The sequence below is a fragment of the Mauremys reevesii genome, linkage group 1, assembly GCF_016161935.1.
Source record: "Mauremys reevesii isolate NIE-2019 linkage group 1, ASM1616193v1, whole genome shotgun sequence".
NCBI lineage: Eukaryota > Metazoa > Chordata > Testudines > Geoemydidae > Mauremys > Mauremys reevesii.
The window spans coordinates 214,396,959-214,411,002 of NC_052623.1; the positions used below are offsets into that span (position 1 = coordinate 214,396,959).

The following is a 14,044-nucleotide window of genomic DNA, read 5'->3' on the forward strand; positions in this document are numbered from 1 at the left end:
GGCGAGGAAGCCCCTCGGGTCCCCCCGCCCAGAGAAAGCTGCGCAGCGGGAGACAGATAATGGGTGTTTACACGGGAAAGAAGAGGGCCCCAGAAAATTCAGCCTGGCGCAGACGCAATCATTGCAGGGCCGAGCTGCAGACAGAGATAATCAAGACGTCATTATAACAGTGGAGTGTGAGCGCATCAGACTGAAAAAAAATCACCATGGCATCACAACCTGATGTACCAACCTCACTATAGCGCAGCTCACACGTGGAAAGAAGTTGGGGCTAGGGACTGCTGCCCCACCCCCCAGTGTGGAGAACTGACTCTATGTCGCAGCTCCCCCTTCATGACTCAGAGACTCCACAGCAGCAAGTGATGCTAGCCAAACTTCTACCACACATCATTGCCTTCCCCTCCATTAGCCAGGATTGCTGATGCAGGGCTCCAATGAGTTGATTCATTTACCTCTCCCACCCACTCTCTGGAGATCAACTATTTATTTCAGAAGGTGGAGAAAGCTACTAGGGAAGAGGCTGTTCTAGATTTGATTTTGACAGGGAAAAATTGGTTTTGAATTTGAAAGTGGAAAGCAGCTTGGATAGAAGTGATCGTGAAATGGTAGAGTTCATGAGTCTAAGAAATGGTAGGCATAAACTATCAGGGTTAGAAGGGACCTCAGGAGTTCATCTAGTCCAACCCCCTGCTCAAAGCAGGACCAATCCCAGGATCCCTAAATAGCCCCCTCAAGGCTTGAACACACAATGCTGCACTTGAGCAAGCCAATGCTCAAACCACTGAGCTATACCTACTCCCATGAAAACAGCAAAATAAAGACAATGGATTTCAAGGCAGACTTGAGCAAACTCAGGGAGTTTGCCAGTAAGATCCCATGGGAATCAAGTCTAAGAGGAAAAACAATTGAAGACGGTAGTTTTTCAAAGAGACATTATTAAGGGCACAAGAGCAAACTATCCCACTGTGGAGAAAAGATTGGAAGTATGGCAAGAGACCACGTTGGTTTACCCAGAAGAAACAAGAAAACATTCTACAAATACATTAGAAGCAAGAGGAAGACAAAGCACAGGGTAGGCCCATTACTCGATGGGATCAAGGGGGGAAATAACAGAAAGTGTGGAAATGGCAGAAGTGCTTAATGACTTGTTTCGGTTTTCACCAAGAAAGTTGATGATGAATGGACATCTAACATAGTGAATGCTAGTGAAAATGAGCTAGGATCAGAGGCTAAAATAGGGAAAGAACAAGTTAAAAGTTACTTAGACAAGTTAGATGTCTTCAGGTCACCAGGGCCTGAGGTAATGCATCCTAGAATACTCAAGGAGCTGACTGAGGAGTTATCTGAGACATTAGCGATTATCTTTGAAAACTCATGGAAGACGGGATTCCAGAAGACTGGAAAAGGACATATATAGTCCCAACCTATAAAAAGGGAAATAAGGACAACCTGGGGAATTACAGACCAGACAGCTTAACTTCTGTACCTGGAAAGATAATGGAGCAAATAATTAAACAATCAATTTGCAGTAAGATACAAGATAGTAAGGTGATAAGTAACAGCATGGATTTGTCAAGAACAAATCATGTCAAACCAACCTGATAGCTTTCTTTGACAAAGTAACAAACCTTGTGGATAGGAGGGAAGCAGTAGATGTGATATATCTTGACTTTAGTAAGGCTTTTGATACTGTCTTGCATGACCTTCTCATAAGCAAACTAGGGAAATATAACCTAGATGGAGCTACTATAAGATGGGTACATAGCTGGTTCGAAAACTGTTCCGAGATATCAATGGTTCACAGTCATGCTGGAAGGGCATAATGAGTGGGGTCCCACAGGGATTAGTTCTGGGTCCAGTTCTGTTCAATATATTCATCAATTATTTACATAATGGCATAGAGAGTACATGTATAAAGTTTGAGGACGATACCAAGCTGGGAGGGATTGCAGGTGCTTTGGAGGATAGGATTATAATTCAAAATGATCTGGACAAACTGGAAAAATGGTCTGAAGTAAATGGGATGAAATTAAAGGACAAATGCAAAGTACTCCACTTAGGCAGGAACAATCAGATGCACACATACAAAATGGGAAATGACTGCCTATGAAGGAGTACTGCAGAAAGGGATCGGGGGGTCATAGTGGACCACAAGCTAAATAAGAGTCAACAGTAACACTGTTGCAAAAAAGCAAACATCATTCTGGGATGTATTAGTAGGAGTGCTGTAAGTAAGACATGAGAAGTAATTCTTCCGCTCTACTCTGCGCTGATTAGGCCTCAACTGGAGTATTGTGTCCAGTTCCGGGCGCAACATTTCAGAAAAGATGTGGAGAAACTGGAAAAAGTCCAGAGAACCGCAGCAAAACTGATTAAAGGTCTAGAAAACGACCTATGAGGGGAGATTGAAAAAATTGGTTTGTTTAGTCTGGAGAAGAAAAGACTGACAGGGGACATAACAGTTTTCAAGTACACGAAAGGTTGTTACAAGGAGGGAGAAAAATTGTTCTTCTTAACCTCTGAAGACAGGACAAGCAGCAATGGGCTTAAATTGCAGCAAGGAAGGTTTAGGTTGGACATTAGGAAAAACTTCTTGTCAGGGTGGTAAAGCACTGGAATAAATTGCCTGGGGAGGTTGTGGAATCTCCATCATTGGAGATTAAGAGCAGGTTAGACAAAAACCTGTCAGGAATGGTCTAGATCAGTGGTCCCCAACCATTTTGTCTGGCAGGCGCCAGACGATGAGCCACTGAGGACCAGGGCTGGTGGATGAGCATCTGCCGAAATGCCGCTGAGAAGCGGCAACGTCAGTAGGCATCGCTGCTGAAAAGCGGCAACATCAATAGGTGTCGCCACTGAAATACTGGCGAAAATCATCGGTATTTCGGTGGTGACGCCTCTGGATGACGCTGCTTCTTGGTGGCATTTTGGCAGATGCTCGTCTGCCAGCCAGTACACGGGTGCACATAGATGCCCCGGTGGGCGCCATGGCGCCCGCGGGCACCATGTTGGGGACCACTGGTCTAGATAATACTTAGTCCTGCCATGAGTGCAAGAGACTGGACTAGATGACTTCCCAAGGTCCCTTCTAGTCCTATGATTCTCCTTGCCATGCCACCTTGCAGTTCCACCTACTACTCGCAAATTTTATCTGTTGTGTAGAGATTGTGAAAAAAAAAATCAGAAAACCCTGAGTTGTGTCACAGAACTGAAAGCAGTCATACTTTGGGAGGAGATATGTCCTTTATTTTACCCATTCCCTTTAAAAAAGATTGACTAACACTTAGTTTCACTAACATTCAATTTAGTCAAGAATTGTTTGGTGTGTTTACAGGGCTACGGACCCACCAAAGTGGAAATCAAGATGGAACCTTAACTAGGATGCCTCCAGATGATACAGATTTAAAAGACCCAAATGAATAAGCCCCTGGAAGTACTTGCATTCATCTTGTAGATGATGAAGCCAGCCAGCTCAGTTGCTAACAGTCAACCATCATATCTGGAAAAAGATCCCAGTGCCTCTGCAACAGCCCTGAGAACATCCATGATTAGTGTGCATGTAGCCCAGGTGTTCTACCATCAGCCCTCCAAAGATTCTCAAGATTAAACCTGAGCTGAGGTACATTCAATCTATCCCATCCTATCAAGGGAAAAGGAGCGGTTCTTTCTATATCTCCCAGCACAGGTTATGAAAGATGTAGCATGTTGACAGCTTGACCCACAAACACACCATCCTTTATTAGAATGATAAGATATGAACTACTAATAAAATTAGGTTAAAAAGTTTGGGAAACAAGGCAGGAGAAACTGATAGGATTAGAAAGGGAAAGCAAAGAGACAAGAGGTGTGGAATAGAAGGAATACAGGAGATATGGGGAAGCAAAAAGTGGGTGGCTGCAGGTAGGCTGAGCCGTCAATACACTGCTGCTGGAGCCATATTTCATATAACAGAATTTGGTAGCTCAAGCATATGCCTTATAGACGGAAGCAGCAGCAATGGTCAGAAACTCTAAAGTTTTGTCTACGCTAGCACTTTTGTCCGTCAGGGGTGTGAAAAAAAAACACCTCCCTCACCAACATAAGTTTCACTGACAAAAGTGCTGATATGGCATAGAGCGGCTACATGGGAGACCTTACAGTGGTACAGCTGTGCCGCTGTAAGGTCCATAGCGTAGACATAACCTCTGGAGCACCCTGTCAGGGTTTGTAGCCTCCATAGGAGCAGTGCTTTCAAGCTCTTCCATAAAGGCACACAAGGTGGAGTAAGAGCCAAAGTTGTAGCTGGGTCTAAGGAGACAGCCCTCTGTCACCTGACTAGAGACCTATTGCTGACCCTCCAAGGGGCCAGAATTCTTTCATTATGTCCCTTTGCAGACAAAGGGCTCTAAGGGCTCAGCAGTGTTCCATGCTGGGGTACAACCCAAGCAACACAAGTTTCCAACTCCTGCCTCCCACTGGATCAGAATGGAAACTACTGGGTCTCTGCCAGGACACCAGCTAAAGCTTCCTCCAAGAGAGCACTGCTACTCCGAATTCAATTCCCCAGTCACAACTGCTATCCCCACCACTGGAGGAAGGAGGGAAATGAACTCAGTTCTTCTGTCACAGCTCCCTTACTGGGGCTAACTCTTGATGCAATAACATCTTAATGCAATACTCCTCCTGGGACACCACAGAACTCCTCATTCAGCTCTGTGTCTACACTGAGGCCTTGGTATATCAGGGACTCCCCATGGTAGACATTTCAGCAAAGCCAACGAACTGCTGATGCTTCATTACAGGAGAACTGGTATCCACCAGCCCAAGACCCCATCCACAAGCAGACATGCCAAACCCACAAAAAAACACAGAAATTGGGCTTGTTTTTGGCTTAATTGGCTTGTGAGTTGCTTGTTGGCTAGTAGCTTTTTGCTTCCTTTTTTTCCAATCGGCTCCCAGCAAGCAGGGGCAAGAGCGGGAGGAAGCCAGGGCAAGGGGGTGGGAGTGAGTCTGGGGTGTACAGCAGGCCCACCACAGTCCCAGACTGCATGCTGGGGGGGATCTAGTCACATAGAGTGTTGGGATTCTTAAGGACTGGCTTGTTTTGAAATGGGATTAGCTTGATTTTTGGCTTATTGTGAAAGACAGCGTACTTATTTACCATGTCAAAGTTGGCAACTGTGTCCACAACCCTCTTTCCCTCTCCCACCTCAATTCTGCCTCACATCCCGTTTTTGTATGTAGTGCTGTAGCTATGTCAATCCCAGAATTTGGTTCAATACAAGATATAACCTCATCCATCTTGTCTCTCTCAATTCCTGTTGTAGCTCCCCACACAGCTACTGGATGATGCACCAAAGGACAGAGCTGAGTAGAGTGGGGATGGGAATTTAGCAACATTTAGAGAGGCACTGGATAATATCTAGTTATCATAAATAATTTTTTTTTTTTTTTTGGAAAGGCTATTAAATCTTATACTTGGTTTCAGCCCAGCTCTAACTGTGAGAAATCAGAATGTGAACTAATGGGGGGCAGAGTATCACAGATCTGCCTACTGCAGATTTCTTACAGCTGCCTCTGAAGGATCTGGTACTGGTCCCTCTATGAGACAGGGCACTTGACCCCAGCTCTGATCCAGTAGGGCTGTTCCTACAAAAGATCCTGATGACAACTTGACTTCAGGGAAAATTTCAAAAAGAGTTTATCTAAATTTCACCTGCTTAAATTATATTAGTAACCTTTGGCTAAAAAAATTCACCTGTTCAGAGAGTATATTAAATATAGATTAAACACAGGAAGTAGTAGTGTGAATTAAAAGGATTAATCATCCTTTAAAGACAAATTTCAATGCAACTTCAATTCTGGGCTGTTAAGGTAACTTCAGCATTACTCAAGTCACAATTTATTGGAGGGTTTTGAAGGACAGATAGATGACTAAACTGTGAGCTGTAGCAGATGGGGCATGAGTGGAGAAGGAGAATACAAAAAAGACTTGCAACTCTCTGAGAGAATTATAAAATGGAATAAAGGTTGTCTGAGTGCTGATAATTGAAATAATTTAATGTTTTGTGTCATTTCAATATTAAGATTGGTGTGACAAACTATGAAGCTGGAAACCAGATACTACAGGGAGGGGTTGCAATAGAGCAATATGGGGAGCCAAACTAAGAGAAGCAGTAAGAAGATAAATTTAAGGGTGGTGGTGGTGAAGAAATAATCAGCAAAGGTAGCTCAGGACTGGACAAGCAGGAGGGTCTGTAGGTCGGAACTGAGCTTCAAGTAGGATCAAAGGTAGAAGGTAGTTGTAGAAGAGCAACTCAGTTTATTATGATTTTACAACACCCCAATATGTGCACAGCTCCAGGTGCTAAACCTGTTACACCCAGGATGCCATTCCTTCCAGGATGCACATGGAGAGTTCTCACAGGTCTGCTCCTAGCGGTGCTTTCCAGTGCGGTTGAAGCGTCTGTACAGGAACCTGATCCTTTTGTTAAGGTTCTTGTAATCCTGATCAAACATTCGATGACCTACAATTTGCTTCTTGCGGATGCATCTCTGTAGCTCATTTCCCCGCCAGCCTCGCAGCCAGCTGGGCCCTATGATCAAGTCCTTGGGGTGAACCTGGAAGTCTCCTGAGGAGGAAGGGGTAAGTGGGAAACAGATGGAGTAACAGGAAAACAAACCCAGGGTAGCAGAAAGGTTACCCCCAGGTCCCATCAACCTCAATTAATTCTGACACCATTAAATTTTCCCCAGCCCCAGAGTAGGACTAACCTCTACTCTCCTGACCCCCCCCCCCCCCCCCATTTGGAGTTCCAGTTACTTTCCCTTCTTCCATGATAGCCTCAGACCCATGGTTGGTCACTTACCTAGAATTCCTATATTGTCATAGACCCCAAATAAGGCTCGTTTCTCTGTCCAGCGATCAACCTCTTTAGGTTCAGGGGGCAACTTCACATGGATCCAGCTGGCGACCCCTTGAAAGGGAGAAGACAGCTGAAGAACGAGATTATCAGGAGAAGGGCCTGACCCTGCCGGGAGGGCACCACAGGGTCTGGGCGCGAACCCCGCCCCGCTCACCACAGTGGAGGCTCCTCGCGGTCTGGACCAGGGAGAGGCTACGGCCCAAGAGGCCCCATCTTGCCAGCTGCAGCAGAGTCCCCATTGTCCCCCCTGCAAAGACAGAGCAACGGTCACCGGAGCGGCCCCCACGGAGCCCGCGCGGCAAGGACCCACGGGGCACAAGCCGGGCCGGCGCGACTGGAGCGGGGACCTCAGCAGCAGCGCGCGCCCTGCCCTGCCACAGCCATTTTAACCGGCGGCTGCTTCCCAGAATGCACCGCTCCCCGCGCGGCGTGTCTTGGCGCGCCCCCGTGCCCCTGCTCCCGGCCACGGGTCCAGACCAAACCAACGGTGGCTGCTGTCCCCGGACGCCCCCTCCCCCACACGCTGACAATGAACCCGGGCTCGAGGGATTGACCCCTACCCCCCCCGGCGCCACGGCCCGGCGGTTGCGCGGCTGGCAACTGAGAGGTGGAAGGAGCCTCTGGTGTCTGATTGGTTGTTGTGTTCCAGCCGCCCCCTGATTGGCGCCGGTAACAAGGAGGCGGTTGTGATTCGAATGCGGTAGGAGTTGGCGCGAACCCGGCCGTTCGGAGATGGCCGGGCTTGCACGTGGGTAATTGGACGGAGGTGAAGAGAGCGGTCTGGGCTGTGATTGGCTCCCCGGTGTTCCGCGGGCGCTGATAGGCTGAAGCTAGTGGTTGTTACGTTTGCCTGCGCGCTTTGAGCGTTCGGAGGAGGCGGACCGGCAGTACTGGCTGGCCGGGCGCGCGGGTTGGGGGGAGCCAGGCCGCCGCCGCTCACGTCGTGTCTGTTCGCTGGCAGCCGGGAGATGCCGTCCTCGCCGCTCCCCTGGGAGTTCCAGCTGCCCCTGTCCCCGGCCGACCTGCTCCGCAGCGGCGGCCCCGCGCAGTACGTGGTGCAGGAGGTGCTGTCCCCGGCCCAGCTTCCTGGGCAGCTGGCGGGTAAGAGGCGCGGCGCTCGCGCTATGATTGTGACTCTGGCAATTTTGCGGGTGTTTTTCCCGTTCTCGTGAAAACGGATTTTCCATTAATCAAAATGGGCGCCATCCCCCGCTGCTGCCAATGGAGCTGAAGCCAGCAAAATGGGCGCCATCTCCCTACCGTCCCGCGGCGTCTGGGAGTGAGGCTGATCAATAAGCGGATATAAATAACCCATGAAAAGGTGGGATTTGCCTTACAATGGGGGGGGGGTGTCAGTGATACTGACACCAATCCCATTCGGGTGGATGTGGCCCATTCCCAACAGTTGACAAGAAGGTGTGAATGTCAGAGGGAAAATGATTTTTTTGTAGTGACCTAGTTATCCAGTCTTTATTCAGGCCTAATTTGATGATGTCAAGTTTGCACATTAATTCCAGTTCTGCAGTTTCTCTTTGAAGTTGTTTTGCTGAAGAATTGCCACTTTTAAGTCTGTTGTTGAGTGTCCTGGGAGACTGAAGTGTTCTACTGGTTTTTATATGTTACCATTCCTGATGTCTGATTTGTGTCCATTTATTCTCTTGCATAGAGACTGTCTGGTTTGGCCAATGTACATGGCAGAGGGGCATTTCTGGCACATGATGGCATATATCACATTGGTAGATGTGCCGGTGAACTTGTTCCCTATGGTGTGGCTGATGTGGTTAGGTCCTATGATAGTGTCCCTTGAATAGTTATGCGGACAGAGTTGGCAACGGGGTTTGTTGCAGGGATTGGTTCCTGTGTTAGTTTTTTGTTGTTGTTGCTGGTATTTGCTTCAGTTTGGGGGGCTGTTTGTAAGCGAGGACTGGCCTGTCTCCCAATGTCTGTGAGAGTGAGGGATTGTTCTTCATGATGCGTTGGAGAGGTTTTAGTTGGGGGGGGGGGGTGAAGGTGATGGCTAGTGGCGTTCTGTTACTTTGTTGGGGCCTGTCCTATAGTAGGTGACTTCTGGGTACCCTTCTGGTTCTGTCAGTCTGTTTCTTCACTTCCCTAGGTGGGTATTGATAGAGATCCTGTAGATGTTATCTTAGGGCTTGGCCGTAGATGGAATAGATGACCTCCTGAGGTCCCTTCCAACCCTGATATTCTATCATCTACCAATGTGATATATGCCATCATGTGCCAGCAAATGCCCTCTGGGTCATTATAAAAAATAATTTCCCCTCTGATAGTCACACCGTCTTGTCAACTGTTGAGAATGGGCCACATCCACCCTAATTGAATTGGTGTCATTATCACTGTCTTCCCCCTCTCCCTCCCCCCCCCCCCCCACTTGGTAAGGCAACTTCCATCTTTTCATGTACTGTATATTTATACCTGCTTACTGTATTTTTCACTCCATGCATCTGATGAAATGAGGTATAGCCCACGAATGCATATGCCCAAATAAATTTGTTAGGCTCTAAGGCAGGGGTCTCAAACACATGGCCTGCAGGGCTCTTCTGTGCGGCCTGCCAAGCTCCCCCCGCCCCTCTGCTCACCTCCAGGCCAGGGGTGAGCAAACTGATTCGGCTGTGGGATTGCCCCCAGTGGCGCTGCAAGCCCAGTGCCGTTCCCTTAAGCGACTGGCAGCACATCCCTTTGGGCTGGAGGGGAGTGGGGAGGAGGTAGTCTCACTTCAAGGTACCGCCCCCCGCAGCTCCCATTGGTGGGAACAGTGAACTGCGGCCAATGGGAGCTTCGTGGTAAGTACCTGGAGGAGCAGCAACGGAGCCCCGTGCCCACCCCTGCTCCCCCAGGGGCTGTGGTTCCGGCCGCTTCCTGGAGCGGTGCGGGGCCAGGAGCCTGCCCTGGCCCTGATGTGCACTGCTGCCACCCTGGAGCTGCTCTAGGTAAGCGGCGCTGGGCTGGAGCTCGCACCCTGTACCCTTCCTGCACCCCAACTCCCTGCCCTGAGCCCCTGCACCTCTGCTGCACTCCCTGGTGACAGGGAAAGGGGCAGCGTAGGGGTGGAGGGGGGGCGGGGCAGTGAGGATGGGGGTGTCAGTGATGTGGCCCTCGGGCCAATGCACTAGACCTCATGTGGCCCTTGTGGGCACTTGAGTTTGAGACCCCTGCTCTGAGGTGCCAAAAGGACTCCCCATTGTTTTCACTGTTTTTGAGTGAGTTGAAGCCAGCCTGTGAGTGGGGAGAGTGAGGGGGGGGCAAGTACTGGGGCAGGGGGCGGGTACTTGATTTCATGTAGAGATGCCAGTCTTGCTCTGAGACATCTAGAAATGTTTGTGAAAAAAATTAGGGAGCTTGCTTGGAGATCTTTCCTCTTTCCCATAAGCAGGGAGGGGAGCAGAGAGTTGGGACGTCCCACCCCTGTTGTGCCCCTGACACCCACCCACAAATGGAGAAGGGGAGGATCAGACCTGGGAGAGCCACCCTCATACATCACCTAGGGTCCTTAATCAGTTTGATCAGTTTCAGGCCTGGACCTCCTTCCAGGGATGATCCCCCTCTTCTCCCTTCTATGTCACCTTCTCATTCTCCTCCTCTGCCATCACTACCTCCTCAAGCTTTTCCTCCCCTATAGACTGCACAGTGAGGGTCCAAGAAGATAAGTTGCAGCACTTGTTAATGGTGTTTTGTCAAATCTGCAGTGAAAGTGTTCTTAAAATGAACAACATGTGCTGGGTCATCATCCGAGACTGCTATAACACGAATTAGATGGCAGAATGTGCGTAAAACAGACCAGGAGGCATACAGTTTGCCCCCAAGGAGTTCAGTCACAAATTTAATTGACACTTTTTTTTTTAAACGAGCATCATCAGCATGCAAGCATGTCCTATGGAATGGTGGCCGAAGCATGAAGGGCATACAAATGTTTAGCATATTTGGCATGTAAATACCTTGCAATGCCAGATACAGAAGTGCCATGCGAACACCTATTGTCGCTTTCAGGTGACCTTGTAAATAAGAAGTGGGCAGCATTATCTCCCGTAAATGTAAACAAACATGTTTGTCTGAGCGATTGGCTGAACAAGAAGTAGGACTGAGTGGACTTGTAGGCTCTAAAGTTTTACACTGTTTCATTTTTGAGTGCAGTTATGTAACAAACAAACAAAAAATCTACATTTGTAAGTTGCACTTTCAGGATAAAGAGATTGCACTACAGAACTTGTATGAGGTGAACTGAGATTTTTTTACAGTGCAAATATTTGTAATAAAAATATAAAGTGTATATTTTCTATTCTGTGTTGTAATTGAAGTCAATATATTTGAAAATGTAGAAAAACATCCAAAATATTTAATAAACAATAGAATCCTAATTGAAATTTAACTGTGCGATTAAAACTGCGATTAATCATGATTAACTTTTTTTTTTAGTTAATCGCGTGAGTTAACTGTGATTTAATCAGCAGCCCTAGTAAAGACATGTAAAAAATTGAGAGGATTACTGAAATTAGGGAGGATTGGCATGTGCTTCTTGGATGGTCCTGTAGCAGTGAGTTAGGGTCCTGGGGCAGCAGAAATCAGTAAAGCGGGGAGTTGGGAAAATGTTGCTACTGGATCTGGGGCCCTGAGCCCTGCAGCAACACTTAACTTCTTCCAGTGCCTTGGGACTTCTCCTCTACTTGACATCCAAGCAGAAAAGAAGCCCCAGGGGGACCAGCAAGCCAGAGACTTGATGCTGTTGGATCCAGAGAAGGGGTGGCGGGGGAGAACACTTCAGGCAGCGAGGCAGGTGACAGGAGGAGTCCAGACAGTAATAGGGGAACAGTCATCCATTGTCTATCTTGAGGTAAGGAGAAGATAAATGGAGTCTCCATCTGAGCAGCCAGAGAGGGGGTGTCCATTTTGTGTCCATTAAAGGCTATCTTTTCATCCTGAAATTATCACACAGAGCCAAAAGAGTGGAGGGGAGTTAAAGTCAAGAGGCTAAAAAAAAAGTTTGATAGCTTTTTGTGTTTTTTTTGTTTTTGTTTTTAAATCTCATGATTTTTGTGGGGCCAATCTCATGACTTTTTGGCATTTGATTCATGATTTTTGATCCCTTGCAGTTGGCAATATTGTGTTAATTGTGTCTCCCTGTCTCTCCAGAATTCCGGGGGGCATTCCAAGTGCAGGGGCCACTAGCCATCCTGCAGCACTTCGACACCCTCTACAGTCTACTCCAGTGAGTATACACCGCACTGCAGGGGTGGGGGAGAGTGGCTTGGTCATGGGCTTCAGAGGTGATGGTGATCAGTGGTAGTGGGCACTGCTGTTCTTGCTCCTACCAAGGGTTCAGGAGAACAGAGTCCTGGGTGTATCTGCAGAGGTATCCAGATGGGGTAGGCCCTGGCTGGGTCCATTTATAGATGCCTCCTCTTCCTGAGTAGGACCTGGTGCTGTGAGTGGCATGAATCCATCCCCACTCTGCGGTGATCCCACTGGGATACTAGTTAGTGATGTAATAACATAATCATTGACTGTTTAACTGGTTACCGCAGACACCATCTCGGGAGGTGGAAATTTGGGAGTTCCTGGAGGGAAGGGAATGTTACAGCTGGGCAGGAAACACAGATTTCCTATCTCACAAATATTTTAGGTAGGCCATTCTCCCCCCCCTTCACCTCCCCATTCAACATCAGGACAAAACCGACACCTTTTGGTATGGGTGTTTGCATTAGAGCTGTTTTGTGAGTTTTATTACAGGATGAAAATTTGGTTTGTCTGGTTGTTAAATAGCATTGGGGGGTGATTTGTGTATGTGAATTCTATATTAAGCAATTTTCACTCCCAGCCTTATGTCAGCTTATCTTGCAGTTTCCATAGTTATTTTCCTACTACAATCTATTGATTTGTACTAATCGAGGTCTACAAAACTTTTGCTGGCATAGCAATGTCAATAAGGGGTGTATATAATGGTGTCCTAGTTTTTGGCCAACTCTAGACAAGGCCTTAGTTACCATATTATAACTTCTTGCATTGCCTTTGTCTTTTGTAGCTTTTTGTGTTTAGTACAATATCAGACTCTCACTAATTCAAATAATTTGCATTTCCAGACCTATGTGTTTGGTACTCAAAAGTGAAGTGGTATTTGCTAATTGATAAGCTTATTAAGCAATAAATTCTGATCGCTCACCTAGATCAACTCTGTTTACGTTTTGTTTATAACATTTTAAAATGTTCTTCTATGAAATCTTTGTGTATGTGTAGAGGCCTGTCTTGGAGGTGCTGATGCACTATACTAAGTTTCGCTCTTAATGTAGGTGTTCAGTCTGTTACCTGAGGAGGAATATAGTGTATCCTTCCAAAACTCTAGCACATGCATTTGGAGTACAGAATTTTCTGAGAAGTTACAGGTAAACCCATCAATGAGTTAAAATCAGTTAGAATAGTTCTTTTTATCTTCAAATTCTCCAGGGAAACTCTCCGCAGAACGTATTTGAACCATCTCATAAATTGATCCCTCTAGTCACAAATGTGGGCAGGTTGGGAGAGGACTGGGTTTAGAAGACAAGTCTAGAGTTGCTCCTGAAGACTCTTGTGTGACAGCCTTGAACTAGGCCTAGTGCCAATGTCATCCTGTATTTTATCATCTGTTGTCTGCCTCACAGCCACTTCCGGTCCGTAAATGCTGCACTCAAGGAGGATGCCCTGGAGCTGATGATGAAAGGTAGGTGTGAGGATCTTTCTCCCCTTGTGGAGGGGATGGTGAGAGATTTGCTTCCTCCCTGCAGCTTTATGATGATATAAAGGCAAATGTGACCCCATTGGCTGGGCTGCACCCTCACCCATCCCTGATACAGGTCTGTAATCTTGGCAGGCAGTGCAGAGTTGTGTGTGTTTGCTGTAAGGGCAGACCGACAGGAAGTCCCATTTTCCATTTCATTCCTGGCGGGAGATATCCCAGCCCCTAGCAAGTGGTCCTAGGAGCTGGGCAGGGGATGGGGACAGGGTGAATTTAGCATCTCTGGGTCCTGGGTCACAGGGTGTAGCCCAAATTATGGCTGGTGAGGCATGAGCACAGTTCTTTGGTAATCTGATGGCTGCTGTGAGTTTGTTACAAGGGAAGTGGGTGCTTTGGTGTGTATGGGTAGTGATGC

At 47.5% G+C, this 14,044-nt stretch overlaps 2 protein-coding genes and 1 non-coding gene across 9 annotated transcripts in view; 2 read left to right on the plus strand and 1 right to left on the minus strand.

The window, feature by feature from the left end:
- Nucleotides 1–6,018: 6,018 nt before the first annotated feature.
- Nucleotides 6,019–7,303, minus strand: MRPL51 (mitochondrial ribosomal protein L51). Its single transcript, XM_039538031.1, has 3 exons — nucleotides 7,060–7,303; nucleotides 6,849–6,956; nucleotides 6,019–6,611 (listed from the first exon to the last, which is right to left on the minus strand). Exons 1-3 carry the CDS (start codon nucleotides 7,142–7,144, stop codon nucleotides 6,415–6,417), a joined length of 390 nt encoding a protein of 129 aa, XP_039393965.1. The 5' UTR covers nucleotides 7,145–7,303; the 3' UTR covers nucleotides 6,019–6,414.
- A 234-nt stretch (nucleotides 7,304–7,537) lies between these two features.
- Nucleotides 7,538–14,044, plus strand: part of NCAPD2 (non-SMC condensin I complex subunit D2) — a 51,362-nt gene continuing 44,855 nt past the window's right edge. For 3 of the 7 annotated variants that reach the window (XR_005598261.1, XR_005598263.1, XM_039538014.1), the window contains exons 1-4: nucleotides 7,538–8,006; nucleotides 12,054–12,129; nucleotides 13,208–13,300; nucleotides 13,556–13,614. Coding sequence is in view for 5 of the 7 variants with exons in the window: in XM_039538014.1 (XP_039393948.1) it covers nucleotides 7,874–8,006; nucleotides 12,054–12,129; nucleotides 13,208–13,300; nucleotides 13,556–13,614 (361 nt within the window). In the remaining 2 variants the exon portion in view is untranslated. The remainder of the gene's footprint in view (nucleotides 8,007–12,053; nucleotides 12,130–13,207; nucleotides 13,301–13,555; nucleotides 13,615–14,044) is intronic. The other 4 variants (XM_039537982.1, XM_039537988.1, XM_039537993.1 and 1 more) reach the window with 4 other exon arrangements.
- LOC120396156 lies at nucleotides 13,678–13,989 on the plus strand. Its single transcript, XR_005593023.1, has one exon. It is a non-coding gene; the product is annotated as a small nucleolar RNA U85 (small nucleolar RNA).

Coding starts and splice junctions, on each gene's coding strand:
- MRPL51 (XM_039538031.1), bottom strand. CDS start 7,144: ATGGGGACTCTGCTGCAGCTGGCAAGATGGGGCCTCTTGGGCCGTAGC. Junction 6,957..7,059: donor CGCGAGGAGCCTCCACTGTG/GTGAGCGGGGCG, acceptor CTCCCTTTCAAG/GGGTCGCCAGCTGGATCCAT. Junction 6,612..6,848: donor TGACAATATAGGAATTCTAG/GTAAGTGACCAA, acceptor CTTCCTCCTCAG/GAGACTTCCAGGTTCACCCC.